This window comes from Haliotis rufescens, unplaced genomic scaffold (genome assembly GCF_023055435.1).
Source record: "Haliotis rufescens isolate VD_foot unplaced genomic scaffold, xgHalRufe1.0.p SCAF_19, whole genome shotgun sequence".
NCBI lineage: Eukaryota > Metazoa > Mollusca > Gastropoda > Lepetellida > Haliotidae > Haliotis > Haliotis rufescens.
This window is the reverse complement of record NW_025963879.1, coordinates 12,938,618-12,958,109: the sequence shown is the minus strand read 5'-3', so window position 1 is coordinate 12,958,109 and position 19,492 is coordinate 12,938,618. Positions and strand designations below refer to the sequence as shown.

The following is a 19,492-nucleotide window of genomic DNA, read 5'->3' as shown; positions in this document are numbered from 1 at the left end:
ACGATGAGTTAAAATACTACTGACAGTTTTTGTGCCGACAAAATAGACAGCACTTCAAGTTGCTGCTTTTTTAGCAGCTACCATGTGCAAATTATTATTCAGGATCATTCTTGCAGAGCCTAGGAGCTTTGTCATGAATGCTCACTGTTAATTAACATGTACACAAGCGTTTCCTCCGTGCCATATCGTCTCAGTGGGTGTGAAATGGGGGATGGGGTGGGCTGAGGGTCGCTTCGAACGTTATTGCAGTTATATCACGGTGCACCATACGGTATGAACTGTGGGTGTGCTTGTGGGGTGCTTGAACAAGTTAATACTGTCTACATGCCCTGTTTTAACAAGTTCTCCTTACCCATGTCTCCTCGTGGTTGCAAATCCAGCATAGGACTAACGTCTAATCAACCAGGTTAGTGTAAATTAACAAAACACCCTAACCACGATAAAACAGAAATGTAACAATAGATGTACAACACCAGCACCTATTCAACCAGGTCATGGGCAGTTTCGGTATGATTTTAAAAAAATCCTTAAACTCAAACAGGATACGTCCAGTACCTTTAAAGCATAACATGTTACAGAAGCATGGCGAGTATTTCTCAACCCTTTGTTGCTGTCACTAACATGAGTCAATTGGCACAGCAAAATTTACATACGTTATGATGGACTAAGCCTTCATGTTACTAATACAGGCGCGTTTGTTACCTTGGTACACCACACCCACTTCTTTTGTACATGACCACTTGTTGAACTGGATACTTTGTTGTATCTGGCTTGTTAAAACCATTGGCATGTTTGTCATGATTCGCCCAACGGTAATTAATCTAAAAGCATCTTTTAAAACTACACGTCATTTTTGCTCTGAATACTTACTCTTAGAACACTCATTGTCTAAAAAGTGGCATGCAGGACACTACATTATTGTTTCGGTGACTTACCAAAGAAGTGGAATTAAAATATTATATTTTAACTGAGCTTATTTACTATCTTTACTTGGGGTTATCTATCCAATGTGATTATTTATGGTCATAGATGCAAGAGAAGTATGAGGTATGTGATCTGACTAAGAAGCACTTCTGACCTGTCTACTACCTAGGGAGTTATCTCCTCTTAGTTGTTGGTTTTCATTCCCTTTTGTTGTAGTTTTTCTATGTAGGATGTTAATCCAAATCATAATTAGCCATATTGGCCTGATCAGACCAAGCTGCAAATTGTGCTCCATCCATTTCGGTAGCAAGGGAGTTATCTCCCCTGAGCTGGTGACGTGCTCCTCCTATAGTCTCGGCACACTCAGGACACTTGCTCTCCTGCATGGCACCACCGCATTCACCGATCGCATAAACATGACCTGAAGCACACACACTGGAGATTTTGCCAAACAAGTACATTTATACGTACACAACAATATCAAAATAATCAAATCTTGATTTAACTAAAACAAAAAAAGACCCTTTCCACTGTCAAACACATGCAGTTCTTAGACGTTTACCACTTTGGTGAAACCCGCGGGTATGGTCCTGACAAACCTACAAACATATTTGGGGCGAACTAGGATTTTAACCCACGATTATAGGTTTCTTGCGTGCCCAAGGGACGCAACTCTGTATGGTGAATTGCAGACGACTGCCCCCCCCCCCCCCCCCCCCCCCCCCCCCCCCATTATTTTGTATTGTAACATGTTCCATGTTTTTTCAGGTGAACAGTTTACTTGCCTTTGCATGTGTTTATGACGGATGCTGCCGCTGGGGCATGATGCGCTCACTTTTCGCAAACACCTGTTATCATCACTATTTCATGTTGTGCCATAGTTGATTTCGTCAGTACAGTCTATTCTGCTTTTGGTAGAGATTTCTTATGATTATTTTAATAGGTTTTGTCGCTCTAGCGTTAAACAAGATGTCAGTTTGTAGATAGGTCTGATACCAGTACAAAGGGAAAATAAGGTAATTAAAATGCATGTAAAGAGTCACTCACCCTTCTTGCATTTGTACCAGTGTCCTTTCTGGCTAAAGCCCATCGCCTGGAGAACCATGATACGTTCCTCGTCTGTAATGCCAAGCCCTACCCGAGGATATTCAGCTTCCAGCTTCTTCAGTTCCGCCTCCAGGCCTTCCAGCTCCTCCTGCAACAGCTTCTGCCCACTCAAGAGTTTTTCTGATGAGTCTTCCACACACTTGCGCTTCTCATCCGAAACTTCTACAGCTGAAAGCTTATCTTGCACAAGGAGATATCGGTAGCAGAGTCTTATTCTAGTGAGCTCCATTTTAAACTCTGATAGTTCCTGATCACTGAACCTGACACGTTTTAAAAGAACCCATTTCATTAAAGAAGATAGTTCGTCTTTCATGCCCTGGACCTTGACTCTGTCAAGGCAATCTTCAGACATGATACTGTCCAAATTGTCTTCAGTGCTTCTGACATTCAAATAGAACCCAACCTGATTTGACAGACTAGCTACTTGATCGGTATTTCTGGTTGAAGTTAACTGTTTCCTAAATATATTCTGATGTTCTTGATTGTGAATTTTTGAAAATTCTTGGGTGAGTATGTTCTTTTCTTTAGCCATTTCACTGGATTTGGAAAGTAGTTTGCATTTGACAACATCCATTTCTTTTTGACATTGACGGATACAAGTTCCATAACGCTCTGATGTCATGATAGGAGAAGTACATTTTGGACATGTTTTCATTCCTATGCTTTCACTCTCACTGTCCATGTACATGTCAAGAGATGTAACCTCAAAGATGTGATTACAGTCTGGTAGCTTGTAGAACACAGCATCTGGTTCATCTTCAGTACCAAAGAAGATTTCAAAATGTGTCTGGTCTTCACATTTTCTACAGACACATTTCTCACAATTCAAAGCTGTGCATTTGTGACCACAAGGCATAGTTCTGGTGCAAGGCATATTACACCGGTTTCTGTTGCAGTCTTTAGAGCAAAGCTTGGTGCATTCATATCTATTGTTACAATTCTTTCTACATCTCCACCTACATGGTTCCTTACATGGAACACACCTATCCCCACATTTGTAACCACACTTACTGTGGCCGCACTTTTGTTCACAGGGTTGTCGACATGGTGGACACACATCAGTACAGGATGCCTTACAGATATGTCCACATATTAGTTTCCTCTCACATTTCTTCCTACATGGCTGGTGCAAACGACCCTGGTGGCATTTCCCACAAGTGCCCTTGCAAGGATGGCCACAGTCAAGCTGTGCTTGGCACTCAATCTTACACAGAATTGTTTGGGAACATGCAATCTGACAAGAATGTCCACATTTTCCGGTTTTCTTGACAAGTTCATTGCAGTTGTCTTCCGTGTTGCACACCTGTCCACACTTTCTTTGACAAACATGCCCACATGGTATTATCTCTGTACACCTTTCTTCACATTGTACGTCTCCAACGTCTTTGAAACATGGCTTCTTTGCCGTATGACCACACTTTGGTAGCTGGACGTTAATGGTTTCTTTGCACTTAGCAATTTCCTCACAACATTTCTTTTTCTGAATGTGTCCCTCTTTGCAATGTTTGTCAACCACTTTTATACATAGTCTTGCATGTTCTGGGTCATCGGGGTGACATCTTCTGCTACACCTGTGCCCACATTTGAGACGTGCATTACATGCCTGATCACATCCACCATCTGAGTATTGGTCAAAATCTTTGGCAGTTTTAACCTCCATCACTTTCTCTGGATGTTTGGAACATTTAAGTTTCAGGAACTTTCCACAGATGCCTTTTTCTTCAGCTTTGGTAACTATTTTGTCCCACAGAGGAGACGCGTTCCTCAAACATTCCATGTTTCCAATAACGTATAGTCCTTCCTTTGCTCTGGAAAGTGCAACACAAACCCGATTTGATGCTGAGAGATGCCCTATGCGACCTGACTTATTGCTGCGAACAAGGGAGAGTAGAATGATTTTATTTTCTTCACCCTGAAAATTGTCCACCGATGTTATTCGTACACCAGAATTCCTTGCAGTCTTGTGTGTAGGCTCGATTTCAGAATTCATCTGCTCCTCTTTCTGTGTTTGCAGTAATAAACAATCCCTCTCAGTGTCTCTAATACTCTTTCTTAAAGCCTGAACTTGATCATTATACAATGCTAGCACAGTTATCTCACTGGATAGATACCCCTGCAGTCTGAGGTGTCTATACAACTTTGTCAGGAAGTCTGCTTCGTATTTGTTTCTGTGGCTCAGAGATCCCTCATCATGGTCTTCCTCTATGTCGTGTGTAAGGAAATACACATTAGTTGCCATGCCACGAACATCGGGGAAGCAGAAGACAGATTCGTCATCTTTCAGCGTCTTGTATATATGTGGAACCAGAAGCTGGGATATCTCTGGTCTCATTCTGTGCTGGTTTTCAAGCTGCTGAAAAGTTATTCCACCTCGGACTAAGCGTTCAAAGAGTGACACATCAGTATGATGGGACTTGGCAAGAGAGTAATCATTGAACGCTGGCCTCAGTTGTTGATGGTCACCTATCATTATCAAATGTTGACAGGAGGGTGATAGAGCACCAAGAACATGCTGTTCGGATACCTGTGCTGCTTCCTCTATGATGACAACAGGAGCGCCAACTTCTTGCAGAGTCCTTGTGTAACGTGCTGCAGCAGTTGTAGTCATGGCAACAAGTGATGCTCTTTTCATAATTCTACTGTCCAGCAAACTACAAGCTTCACAGTATCTTCGAGATGCTGCTTCATATTCTTGTTCCAGGCATCGGAGCTTCTTCCTAAGTGGATGTGTAGCTTGGTGTACCCAGTGCCTGTACAATCTCCAGCGATCAGGGACATCCAGCTCCCATATATCATAGATGGTTCCTACTTCCTGACATGTCATGTTGTCCTGCAAAGCCAACAGCTCTGTAATCCCTTTTATGATCTGTCTGCAGCCATTTTCAGACAAGTGTGAGAAATATCTATCATTCCTCAGTTGCTGGAAGTCCAGGGCAATTTCCAGGTCAAATGGTGATGTGGTAATTCCATGTGGTGAAACAAAGTCATCATTGTCATCAATGATACGCTCATTGTCTTCATTTCTAATATCCTCTGCAAGTATAAACTCCTCTTGAAAGATGGACCCATCTGCTGTACACTCAGTGTAACTCAAACTGTCTGGCAATGCCAACCATTCCCACAATATGCTATTGTTATTTGGACTGTCATAATACTTACATTCTTCAAATTGTGAATGATGGAATGAAGATAATATTTCACTGACCTTGAAACTGTCTTCGTGAATTAAAGATGTTTGGTACAATAATAGACTTTTTCTCAATTCATCAATGTCTTTTTCAATACCTTTCAGAACACCAAAGCTTTGGTTATATGCACATGATGGTTGACGGCGTCTGTGTTTCTTCAGGGCAAATCTGAACAGTTCTTCAACTTCACATCTTGAACCAACTCTGATGATGTCTTGGTCTTGGCAACTATCCATGACTGGAGAGTTCAGTAGCAGTTGCAGGAACTGATCTAATGCATGGTTTGTGTAACTAACCAACAGCAGTGGGCCCTTACCTTCATGGTGGAGTCCAGAGTCTGCCCTGTGGGTTTGCATCAGTGGATAAGGGCTCTGACCTTGCCACATGACCTTGTTGGAAAGAAGGACTTCAGCTATTCTGATTCCCATCATTGTCTTCCCTGTTCCAGGAGGACCTTGAATTAAAGCAATCTCATTGTTAAGCACCAGTTTAAGTGCCTCCAACTGAGATGTATCCAGGCCAATGTCTGCACAACACGGCCATGATTCAAGTTTCCTCACCTGAGCGGTGTCAGAATTTTGTGGTTTCAGAGTTTTGTCTCCATAGTGTTTTAGACATGAAAAGGACACTTCATCACATGTATCCAGATAGGAAGGATGTGAAACATTTTGCGATTGTCCAGTCAAATATTTTCCTAGAGGAAGAACTTGTTTGTTAGATTCTAAATCCTGGGCCATTATTTTCAATGATGCTAGTGAATGAGAATATGCTTCATAAAATGCCCTGCACTCAAGCATAACAAATGTCACTTCAAGGAGTTCTGGCAAATTACTATCCTCCACAAACTTGATGTCTATTTGTCCTTTGCATAGTTTATTTGCATCTCGGTTAGCGACTGTTGCATAGTGAATAGATTGGAAACCATCATGTGATAAACAGAGTAGAGCACCATACTGAAGCACTGAGGGAATATATGACCGTTTGTGGAAGTTTGACTGGAATTGGATCGTCTGTGTCATTCCATTATCTATCTGTATGGCGTTGGAAATGACTTGTACATTCTCATACAGCTTAACATCAGTGCTCCAAAATCGCTCCATGGATCGTTTCTCTGTATGAGAAATGTACTTTCTTATCCCATTTACCAGAGGCTGTACAAAATCCTCTCTGAAGACTGCATACATGTGAGCTACATAATGTTGTTCACTTGCGAATGGTATACATATGCCGTGCTTAGGAATACTGTTTTTTTCCCCAGACTTTATCATGTCAATGCTTGGTAAAATAGGCTCATGTATGACAGGATATTCATCCATGGCTTTAGAGGCAGGAGGCATTTCATTCTGTTTCCTGTAAAGCTCTGATATCTCACCCAACAAGTCTTTGAGTCTCTCACACTTCTCATCCTTAATTTGAGGACTGCTTTCTATAAGCGATTTGCTGATCAGTATATCTCCTTTTTCGAGTTGAACTACATGTATCATTGCTTTCATGAGTGTCAATAACTCGATCACAAACGCAAGACTTGATTCCATATCTGAAAATGATTGAAGATCCTTCAGTTTATCAATGATATCTTTCCTTTCAAAAAATTTCCTTGTTCGTAACACATACATGACTTTCAGCTTGCTTTCATGGCAAAGTGTTGCTTTAGAACACTTTTCCAGTACAGTCACGAGAGAAACAATGTGTGGACATATTTCATTATTACAGAGATACGTTTCAAGTTCTTCACTTCGATTTGCAAGTGTTGCTGCTATATCATTGGGTTGATGGAAAGGTTTGCTGAGAAAGAATATGGTCCCAACCAATCCACTTTTGTGCGATCGTTTCTTCTTGTGCTGAATCCTCTGTCGAGCTGTTCTATCAGTCCTATTTTTACACTGCAGTAATTGTTCAGGTACTGTGTCATAATGCTTCCGTTTGGTGCCTCTGTTTTGCTCTTGTGAATGCTTCTGCATATGTTCAGGTCTGGGATGATGATGATAGGATCGATTCAAATATTGTGGTTGTCTACTTCTGTCTGATGATCTGCTTCTAGGCCTCTCTGGTGTTCGCCTGTGTTCTGGAGACCAGGCTCTCTCTGATGTGACGTTTCTAACCTTCTCTGGTGGCCTTGCTGTACCTGGTGATCTGGACCTATTTCTCCCTGGTGCATATCTATCATCAAGATATCGATTCAAATATTGTGGTTGTCTACTTCTGTCTGATGATCTGCTTCTAGGCCTCTCTGGTGTTCGCCTGTGTTCTGGAGACCAGGCTCTCTCTGATGTGACGTTTCTAACCTTCTCTGGTGGCCTTGCTGTACCTGGTGATCTGGACCTATTTCTCCCTGGTGCATATCTATCATCAAGATATCGATTCAAATATTGTGGTTGTCTACTTCTGTCTGATGATCTGCTTCTAGGCCTCTCTGGTGTTCGCCTGTGTTCTGGAGACCAGGCTCTCTCTGATGTGACGTTTCTAACCTTCTCTGGTGGCCTTGCTGTACCTGGTGATCTGGACCTATTTCTCCCTGGTGCATATCTATCATCAAGATATCGATTCAAATATTGTGGTTGTCTACTTCTGTCTGATGATCTGCTTCTAGGCCTCTCTGGTGTTCGCCTGTGTTCTGGAGACCAGGCTCTCTCTGATGTGACGTTTCTAACCTTCTCTGGTGGCCTTGCTGTACCTGGTGATCTGGACCTATTTCTCCCTGGTGCATATCTATCATCAAGATATCGATTCAAATATTTTGGTTGTCTACTTCTGTCTGATGATCTGCTTCTAGGCCTCTCTGGTGTTCGCATGTGTTCTTGGGATTTGTTTGAGTATTCCGCTGAAGGCCAGGCTCCCTCTGATAACATAGTTCCATCCTTCTCTGGTTTCCAAGCTCTACTTCCCTTTGGTGGTTGTCTGAGAGTTCTATTCAGTGATTGTTCACTATCTGTATTCAAAGACTGTCTTCTGTCTTTGGATATGGTTCCATACATGTATGTTTCCCCTTTTCTGTGAGGATTCTTGTGTCCATCTTTACGTACCCCTTGTGAATAAGACACGTCCTTACGTGTCAAACTTTGTGATGTTTTCTTGCGTGATGTTTGTCTGTCGGTCTGATGTTTTGCAATCCTACTGTCCATTGTATTTAAGTTACAGCCCACTTCAAGTACAGAGCCTCTGTATTGTAGATTTTCCGAATATGCATTTTCTTCCATGTCATGTAAACTCCTAACATTTTCGAGATCATCAAATTCTCTCTCATCCAGCTCACCTTCTTCAAACTCCTCAATCTCACCTTCTTCAATGGCGTCAGCTATCTCATTACAGGCAGCAACGTCTTCGTCAGAGTAAACATCATCATCGGTACTATCTACTTCACAGCTTATATCTGAAGTATTTGAATTATTGCTTCTTGGTCCATTCTCCATCGGATACACTTCCTGCTTAATAGGTTGGTCAAGCAATAAATCTTCTTCAAGCAGCTCCGGGCTTCACAATGTAGTCCGGGACTCCCCTGTGCCCTTGTTCAGTAACTACGTTGTCATCACCAGATGGTTAAAGACCAGTTTTATTATCCTGTAGCCTCTTTCTTAATCAGCAACTTTTCTATGTGTTAGTATATTTTGTAAATCTGTTCTGCCTCTTGTCTAAATTTTCTTTTTATTCTCAAAAACTGCATGCTCATCTCTCCAGTTTACAGGCTGAAAATAGAGTTCCAAGTGTATTAACAATATACAGCCAGATATGACGTACGCAAAGCCCATTCTTAACTTTCTCCTATCTCGATATTCCTTCATACATATATCATGGAACTGTTCTGGGTGAACAATACCTTCCAAATGACGTGCTGGTTTTCTTGGGGAATTAGTCAGCAAAGAGCCAGAGTCACAGGAGACTAATCACAATTTTATTTACAAGAACAATTAACAATTTACAATATACTTAGATAATAACTGAGGGTGCCACAGAGAGTCGGTACACACTCTGGGCTGTGGGAGAGAGGTCTGCTTGGTAAGAGAGTCAAACCCCTTCTCTCTTTAAAACCTGCCTACAGTATGTATTTAACAAAAATTTAAACAATAACAAGGAATGTGATTGGTTGATACACGATGGGTTGTGTCCTAAGCTAAATGGATGGCTAGACAGAGGGGAATACTAAATCCTGTTTATCCTGTTGGACTGGCACTAATCTTGTTGACATATTTACTGGATGCTTTGAAAGAGATTAGGGTGTCACTATAGATGAGCTTGTGTGGGGGCTAATCCTTAATGCCCTATAGACGAGCTTGTATGGGGGCTAATCCTTAATGAGTCTTAATTGAAGTAATGTTATTCTAATATACCCCGGTAGGTGATGACAGATATACTTAAATAAATATCCTTTGTCTGGGAGATGGGATCTTGATACCTTAGGCTAGCATTTATCTAAAAGCTTCAAATCAATTAAACTATGTAGACGTAACTCTTGTCTTATTGAATAGTATGTCTAGAAGACGCGCTCCCATTACCTTAGGCTAGCAACCATCTAAAACAGCTTTAACTGAAACTACTGATATTTTATATATGCATTTTACCTAATGATATTTATTACTTGGTCAACTATAATTATATGAAATGATGTATAAATATTACACCACCATAACTCATAAAAGCACTTGATGTAGATCTAATTATTATAAGATAACTTAGTATAAATGTTATCCCATGATACATATCTACATGGCACTGACCCCATGCTGATACATGTCTACAATACCCCGATAACTTGTGAACAGGAATACTGTATTTTTCAAGATTGACTAAAACAACGGAGTCACATCGTGTGACGCGAAGTAGCAGGGGATGCAATGAAATGGTGGTCAAATAACTATTCCAGTGATACACTTACACATGTCAGTCGCTGAATGATTTAGGTGGCTGTTTTACAATATGAGTGTGTCGCTTTGTAAACAAAAACAAATGATTGGTCAAAGAAGTGATAGCTTATGCAATTTAGAAAACTGTTTTTTTTTTATAGGAACAAGTATACTTATATATCTATATACTTTGCTGTTGTATCAATGGTTACATTTAAATTACAATTAGTATTGTGGTATGGTTTTAGAAAAGGTTATCTTGGATGCCAGAGTTGGAACAAGGCATAACAAAAATGCTACAATTGGTGAGAGCATTTATATTTTAAACTCCACATTCTTGTGTGGTGACATGGTGTTAAGTATTAAAAACGGAGAGATGCAAGAGAAACTACAGCCAGTTCTGAAAAATTATCAAACGGGTGTTATTATGTTTCCCTGGTGAAATAGTCACTGATGAATAGTCACTGATGTCATAGTTCTCAAACAGGTCTGGGCGTTAACGTGTCTATATCTGAATAAGCTCACTCAAAATATTCACAACTTATGGATATATTTATACACAGGTGAATAGCGCGTTCCGGTGAATCTCCACACTGTATGATCACATTTGTTAAACTTAAAAATAGGTATTTCTTCACGATTTCTTCCACATCCAGACCAGTTTTCACAGGTGCTGCAGGTACATTCACGTCGATCGAAATCCTCAACCATGCCTTCTGTTTGACATACGCTTTGTTCTCATTCGTTGTCTTGAGATCGTGTACAACATTGATTGTAATAGTTTCTTACCCATGCCCTGGCATTTCAGTGTTGTTATTAGAGAATGTAGACGATCATGTTGTTGGGTTTGTTGTACAACATTGATTGTAATAGTTTCTTACCCATGCCCTGGCATTTCAGTGTTGTTATTAAGGAATGTAGACGATCATGTTGTTGGGTTTGTTGTACAACATTGATTGTAATAGTTTCTTACCCATGCCCTGGCATTTCAGTGTTGTTATTAAGGAATGTAGACGATCATGTTGTTGGGTTTGTTGTACAACATTGATTGTAATAGTTTCTTACCCATGCCCTGGCATTTCAGTGTTGTTATTAAGGAATGTAGACGATCATGTTGTTGGGTTTGTTGTACAACATTGATTGTAATAGTTTCTTACCCATGCCCTGGCATTTCAGTGTTGTTATTAAGGAATGTAGACGATCATGTTGTTGGGTTTGTTGTACAACATTGATTGTAATAGTTTCTTACCCATGCCCTGGCATTTCAGTGTTGTTATTAAGGAATGTAGACGATCATGTTGTTGGGTTTGTTGTACAACATTGATTGTAATAGTTTCTTACCCATGCCCTGGCATTTCAGTGTTGTTATTAAGGAATGTAGACGATCATGTTGTTGGGTTTGTTGTACAACATTGATTGTAATAGTTTCTTACCCATGCCCTGGCATTTCAGTGTTGTTATTAAGGAATGTAGACGATCATGTTGTTGGGTTTGTTGTACAACATTGATTGTAATAGTTTCTTACCCATGCCCTGGCATTTCAGTGTTGTTATTAAGGAATGTAGACGATCATGTTGTTGGGTTTGTTGTACAACATTGATTGTAATAGTTTCTTACCCATGCCCTGGCATTTCAGTGTTGTTATTAGACAATGTAGACGATCATGTTGTTGGGTTTGTTGTACAACATTGATTGTAATAGTTTCTTACCCATGCCCTGGCATTTCAGTGTTGTTATTAGACAATGTAGACGATCATGTTGTTGGGTTTGTTGTACAACATTGATTGTAATAGTTTCTTACCCATGCCCTGGCATTTCAGTGTTGTTATTAGACAATGTAGACGATCATGTTGTTGGGTTTGTTGTACAACATTGATTGTAATAGTTTCTTACCCATGCCCTGGCATTTCAGTGTTGTTATTAGACAATGTAGACGATCATGTTGTTGGGTTTGTTGTACAACATTGATTGTAATAGTTTCTTACCCATGCCCTGGCATTTCAGTGTTGTTATTAAGGAATGTAGACGATCATGTTGTTGGGTTTGTTGTACAACATTGATTGTAATAGTTTCTTACCCATGCCCTGGCATTTCAGTGTTGTTATTAAGGAATGTAGACGATCATGTTGTTGGGTTTGTTGTACAACATTGATTGTAATAGTTTCTTACCCATGCCCTGGCATTTCAGTGTTGTTATTAGACAATGTAGACGATCATGTTGTTGGGTTTGTTGTACAACATTGATTGTAATAGTTTCTTACCCATGCCCTGGCATTTCAGTGTTGTTATTAAGGAATGTAGACGATCATGTTGTTGGGTTTGTTGTACAACATTGATTGTAATAGTTTCTTACCCATGCCCTGGCATTTCAGTGTTGTTATTAAGGAATGTAGACGATCATGTTGTTGGGTTTGTTGTACAACATTGATTGTAATAGTTTCTTACCCATGCCCTGGCATTTCAGTGTTGTTATTAGACAATGTAGACGATCATGTTGTTGGGTTTGTTGTACAACATTGATTGTAATAGTTTCTTACCCATGCCCTGGCATTTCAGTGTTGTTATTAGACAATGTAGACGATCATGTTGTTGGGTTTGTTGTACAACATTGATTGTAATAGTTTCTTACCCATGCCCTGGCATTTCAGTGTTGTTATTAGACAATGTAGACGATCATGTTGTTGGGTTTGTTGTACAACATTGATTGTAATAGTTTCTTACCCATGCCCTGGCATTTCAGTGTTGTTATTAGACAATGTAGACGATCATGTTGTTGGGTTTGTTGTACAACATTGATTGTAATAGTTTCTTACCCATGCCCTGGCATTTCAGTGTTGTTATTAGAGAATGTAGACGATCATGTTGTTGGGTTTGTTGTACAACATTGATTGTAATAGTTTCTTACCCATGCCCTGGCATTTCAGTGTTGTTATTAAGGAATGTAGACGATCATGTTGTTGGGTTTGTTGTACAACATTGATTGTAATAGTTTCTTACCCATGCCCTGGCATTTCAGTGTTGTTATTAGAGAATGTAGACGATCATGTTGTTGGGTTTGTTGTACAACATTGATTGTAATAGTTTCTTACCCATGCCCTGGCATTTCAGTGTTGTTATTAAGGAATGTAGACGATCATGTTGTTGGGTTTGTTGTACAACATTGATTGTAATAGTTTCTTACCCATGCCCTGGCATTTCAGTGTTGTTATTAAGGAATGTAGACGATCATGTTGTTGGGTTTGTTGTACAACATTGATTGTAATAGTTTCTTACCCATGCCCTGGCATTTCAGTGTTGTTATTAAGGAATGTAGACGATCATGTTGTTGGGTTTGTTGTACAACATTGATTGTAATAGTTTCTTACCCATGCCCTGGCATTTCAGTGTTGTTATTAGAGAATGTAGACGATCATGTTGTTGGGTTTGTTGTACAACATTGATTGTAATAGTTTCTTACCCATGCCCTGGCATTTCAGTGTTGTTATTAGAGAATGTAGACGATCATGTTGTTGGGTTTGTTGTACAACATTGATTGTAATAGTTTCTTACCCATGCCCTGGCATTTCAGTGTTGTTATTAGACAATGTAGACGATCATGTTGTTGGGTTTGTTGTACAACATTGATTGTAATAGTTTCTTACCCATGCCCTGGCATTTCAGTGTTGTTATTAGACAATGTAGACGATCATGTTGTTGGGTTTGTTGTACAACATTGATTGTAATAGTTTCTTACCCATGCCCTGGCATTTCAGTGTTGTTATTAAGGAATGTAGACGATCATGTTGTTGGGTTTGTTGTACAACACTTTTCTACTCTTTCAGTATGTTTAGTCTGTTTGATCGGACTCTTGCATGCGCTGACAACACTTTCATCAAACAGGGTTTTCTTCCTTTATCATAGTTTCCCTCTAGGAAACAAATTTTGTAATAACAAGAAAATATTAACATTCTTGTGATGGGAGTTTCGTGTAAACAGCTGTGAGATGCGTTTGTCATTCTTTGCCTCGGCCATCATGTCATCCAAAATAGGTTTTACCACTCCCACTTGGACCAACGCTCACTACATTAGAAGGGATTGTAAACTTGAAGGCGTCAGCTGGTGAATTTTCGAGTTATGAAAGATGTGTATTTATGTTTATGTATATTTATCACAACAGAAGTGGTATAAGTAGGACTTTAGTGTGGACGTAGTTATTTGCAATGACAAATGTATATTATCGGAATCCTAGATGCTATTTTGAGACACTGTTCATTATAATGCTGACATACCAATATTTATTTACCGGTACTATTGTATACTTATTTCCAGTATAAAGCTGGGATAACAAACAATTTTAATTTATTGTAGAAGTACTTCTTGTATTACTTTTTGTTTGAAGAATGTTCATTGTAGTTTTGCTGAACATTTCCAGTGACTTGCAAATATTTATATTTATGTATTATTATTCATAGAGAACATGAACTGTACAACCAATAATAATATATACTGTGATATATTACTGTTTTCATGCTGAATAACTTGGCGAAATGGATCATTCGTATGTAAACAGCACTCTGAACAGTAAACGTAATATATTTGTATGTACCAAGATCAGTTTTATCAAACTAGTAATGAAGTACTTGTTAAACTTTCTCCTGCTATCTATTATTATGTAGAATTATGTGAGAGTACATATTGACTGTTGGCGATTGACTACACGATACTGACTCGGTGACATAATGACATGTTTACAATGTATAAAGTGTATAAATTGTATATAATGTATATATTTACAATGTATAAAGTGTATAAATTGTATATAATGTATAAAGTATATAAAGTGTGTAATCTGTATAAAGTGTATATAGTTTATAAAGTGTACAAAGTGTATAAAGTGTATATAGTTTATAAAGTGTATACATTGTACAAAGTGTATAAAGTGTATATAGTTTATAAAGTGTATACATTGTACAAAGTGTATAAAGTGTATATAGTTTATAAAGTGTATAAAGTGTATACATTGTACAAAGTGTATAAAGTGTATATAGTTTATAAAGTGTATACATTGTACAAAGTGTATATAGTTTATAAAGTGTATACATTGTACAAAGTGTATTAAGTGTATATAGTTTATAAAGTGTATACATTGTACAAAGTGTATAAAGTGTATATAGTTTATAAAGTGTATACATTGTACAAAATGTATAAAGTGTATATAGTTTATACAGTGTATAAATTGTACAAAGTGTATAAAGTGTATATAGTTTATAAAGTGTATACATTGTACAAAGTGTATAAAGTGTATATAGTTTATAAAGTGTATAAAGTGTATATAGTTTATAAAGTGTATACATTGTACAAAGTGTATATAGTTTATAAAGTGTATACATTGTACAAAGTGTATAAAGTGTATATAGTTTATAAAGTGTATACATTGTACAAAGTGTATATAGTTTATAAAGTGTATACATTGTACAAAGTGTATAAAGTGTATATAGTTTATAAAGTGTATACATTGTACAAAGTGTATATAGTTTATAAAGTGTATAAATTGTACAAAGTGTATAAAGTGTATATAGTTTATAAAGTGTATACATTGTACAAAGTGTATAAAGTGTATATAGTTCATAAAGTGTATACCTTGTACAAAGTGTATACATTGTACAAAGTGTATAAAGTGTATATAGTTTATACAGTGTATAAATTGTACCAAGTGTATAAAGTGTATATAGTTTATAAAGTGTATAAATTGTACAAAGTGTATAAAGTGTATATAGTTTATACATTGTACAAAGTGTATAAAGTGTATATTGTTTATAAAGTGTATAAATTGTACAAAGTGTATAGTGAGTTTTTCTTTTTTTGTCTATACCAAAGTGACAAGTGGACTAGAGAAACTAAAGCGTGGACAAAGGTACGGCACCGCAGGATTTTCAATATATGTGAATTAGACTAAATGCAGTTTCAACAGAAGCTAGAACAGGTGTATTCCATCGCGAGTGTTTGGGATTAACTGAGAGGTATTTCTTGTTTCCTGGAAAACGTTTGAACCGGTTGTGAGATTGTGTATTGTGATAAAAAACTGCAATATGGTACACAAGTAGGTTGTAGTCAGGTACTAAACATATTTGTATGATTTGAGCCGGGGCACAATTTCCTTTTGATACACATTTGTTTATATGCCATTGGTTTTGCCGAAGAAACTGTTTTTTATCATACACCATAATTTAAATAATACATAGACATAATTTAGAAGTGAGATATGTTTTGTTATATTTCAATTGTTTTAATACGTACAGTTGTTATAGTGATACATTTGCTCAAGCCAACAAACGGAAAGAAAGTATTGTGTATTTAGGAGCTTTCATTATGTTATGCTGCCTTGGACCTGAGCATTGTCCGCAGTCACCAGCTGAGAGGCAGAGGGCCACATGACCCCTTATCCATAATTGTTTGTGGAAGAGGAATGTAATGTTTAGAACATAAAGTGGGAAGCCGATTTGGGTGCTGAAAGGCTGTAACTGACGGTTTCGTGTAGGTTAACCCGCCGACTTCGATAGACATGCATTCAAGATGCATGGTGTTTTCCGACCTTGGTAATTTATGCGGTGTATTATTAATTATTTGATTTCCCATTGTTAACACTGACACATATGTATGTTAGTGATAATGTAGAGATATTTCATGTTGTATGTAGAGTATTTACACTCGCGTCAGACTCGCTGACCTATTTTAAGCGCGGGGATTCCCCGATATTGCACCACGCATTGAAATAACCAATCAAAATGCCACCCCGTCCGTCTCTTCAGTCCCTGGTGATGCGGCTCTCTCATTATCCACCCGACATATAATGACGGGGGGATATAGCCATCAGTATGTCCGTCCGCCCGCCCGTCTGTAATCATTGTTTGTCCGGAGCACATTTCCTAAAGCGTACAACCTAGCTTCACCAAACTTTGTACACTTACCAATCAGGCTGAGTAGAAGTGCCTCTTGCTATTTTGAGATTTTTACTGGTCAGATCACAAGATCACCTGGATAGCCATTCATAAATGATGGTAGGCTTAAATAAATACTATTGCCGTATACATGCAATAACATTTTTTTCTAAGGTGTACTATTTACCGATATCATATACTATATATGATGTGAGCTACATAACCTAGTAAATTTCATGAGATCACCAGAAAGTGAGCTACATGAACCAATATTTAATAACCTTCATTATATTTCTGGTTTTGGCATCAAGGAAAAACATTTCCTTGCCAATCTAATTACATTTGAAGGTACACACAGTTTACCGACATGCCACGTCAGGGGGATATGTCATCTTCAGATGACTCTTGTTTTCACTACTACTCACTCGTTTTATACCGTAGGTTCGAAGATATGCATCACATATACACCTTGACACATATTAACGCAAGATTTCGGTTTCTGCATTGCTGTCGTTTTGCGGGGCCACTCCATCTGTCAATTATGTACACATGGGGAGGATGAAATATGCAATTTGATCTACCTACTGGCACGTCACTTTCACGAAGGAACGCTAAATTAACATTGGGGCCACTTACCTGGCAGCACTGAACACTTGTCGCCTCTAACTAACTCACTTACTACCAGTGTTTCGAAGGTATGCACAACATTCAAAATGGTTGCACAGCAGTAGTCATCCTATTGCCTGAATAACAATACTGTTCTGAGAAAACCTCCGACGACGTCATGGCAGTGCCCATAAATGGATGTCTAGCTTCGATTTAGTCGCTGTGCGCATAGACTATATCCGTTATCCAGACCCAACATTTCCGATAAAACAACATCGGAATCGTCCCAATACAAATAATCTGACATCGTGTTAGCAGCGTAATTGAAATAAGAATGACTGACAAACACATAGAAGGCATATATAACGGACGTGTTTTTATTACATACGTGAACATGTAAAATGTACATGCACATGGCGTTCTCGTGTAGTGAAATTCTGACACGCGCTATTATCCGGAAGTTTGGGTAACTAAGGAAGTCGATAAACTAGGCATTGCGCAAGCGCCAGATGACCTGTTACGTGCTGTGTATGCTGTACACATGTCTGGATAGTCACAGCCAACTCTGGTGGAAGCATCAACGTTTATTAGAACTTGCATGGCTGCATCTCTTGTCACAAGAGTGCATACCACGTAACATGACCAACGTTCGACCACTCTCGCCTCACGACAGGGGGGTCTTTCACATGCGTTGTCGATTGGCTCGCATCGATGCATTTAGCCTAACAATGGCTGTCGATAACCTATTAGTATATTTGTACAAGTATTACTGGGCGTGGCGTGCCTAAAATGGCACCTTGACAAAACAAGGTCGTCTCATTACATTAATTGCACTACGCAATATATTCAATTATTATGCATCAAAGTGAGATTGACCAATCAGAGAGACGAACTACTGACCCCACATGAGCCCGTATACTGTCAGTAAAAATCCAAGATGGTTGATACTGACCTTATGAGACCGTATACCGTCAGTAACAGCCATCTTGGATTTCCAACACACCCCCTCACATATTACACATGGAAATGCTGGTACCGAAATTCGTTATTTGATGGTGTTTTGTGTTTTACTATCATTAAGTGTGATGTGGAAGGACATAAATCTGTTTTTTAGATCACATTCGTGACTTTATTGTTAAGGATTATAGTTACAGTTTTCAACACGGTTTGGCCTCTAAGGGTTGAAGAGTGGTCTCCCTTTGACATCAGCACGGGCTGTCAAACACTTAGGAGCACGGATAAGGAAATCTCTGATAAAAGGCAAAATGTGCGATATGGATACCAGAAAGTGTAAACTTTTCGGCATAATAAATTTGTGATGGTGTCTTTAGTTGCCGTATATACAGTGTCATATTAGGTTAGCGGGAAAATATTGGGTGAGGCTGCTGACGCCTCGAGACAACAAATTGTGACTGATCTTTTTGGGGGCGGTAGTGTCATGGTGTGGGGCTGTATCACACATGACAGGCGAACTGATTTGATTACCGTATTCGACGTAATAAGCGCCGTCTCTTACAGTCTCTAATCATCATTACATCTTCAATGTCATTTCATTAGGTCCAATATTTTGGGGTTGGTAGTATACATAACAAATAATCCACTACACTGTAGCTCCTCTGGAAATGTAGTCATCAGGTAAAAATGTCAAAAAAGATAGCCACGTCAAAAAGTTACTGTCAGTGTACATAATGAAAATTGGATTCGAAACTCTTGAACAAATTGGTGTGCAATCATTGGCTGGAACAAGCATGTGAAGTTTGAGCTTCATTAGTCCAGTGGTTTCTGAAGAAGTGACGTTTATAGTGCAAAGAACTGCATTTTTGTGAGAATTTAGGAGCAATGGCAAACTGCAAAGCTCAAATCAAGGTCAAAATTTGAAATATGGTGAAAAAATAGAACGTGTGTTGAGCCC

General features: G+C 38.7%; 1 protein-coding gene across 2 annotated transcripts; it reads right to left on the bottom strand.

The window, feature by feature from the left end:
• Positions 1-254: 254 nt before the first annotated feature.
• LOC124138905 (NFX1-type zinc finger-containing protein 1-like) lies at positions 255-17,760 on the bottom strand. 2 transcript variants are annotated; one of them, XM_046505802.2, is made up of 4 exons: positions 17,611-17,760; positions 8,010-8,902; positions 1,972-7,826; positions 255-1,345 (listed from the first exon to the last, which is right to left on the bottom strand). In XM_046505802.2, the coding sequence occupies exons 2-4, from the start codon at positions 8,627-8,629 to the stop codon at positions 1,158-1,160; spliced, it is 6,663 nt and encodes a 2,220-aa protein (XP_046361758.2). In that variant the 5' UTR covers positions 8,630-8,902; positions 17,611-17,760; the 3' UTR covers positions 255-1,157. The 2 variants fall into 2 exon arrangements, with proteins under 2 accessions (XP_046361758.2, XP_046361756.2); XM_046505800.2 differs by having other exon boundaries at positions 1,972-8,902; positions 17,611-17,759.
• Positions 17,761-19,492: the final 1,732 nt, after the last annotated feature.

What these genes read in the sequence shown, in the direction of transcription:
- LOC124138905 (XM_046505800.2), bottom strand. Translation starts at nt 8,629, where the DNA reads ATGGAGAATGGACCAAGAAGCAATAATTCAAATACTTCAGATATAAGC. An exon ending in CTGGTACAAATGCAAGAAGG is followed by an intron (nt 1,346 to 1,971) that starts GTGAGTGACTCT and finishes TGTGTGCTTCAG; the next exon opens with GTCATGTTTATGCGATCGGT.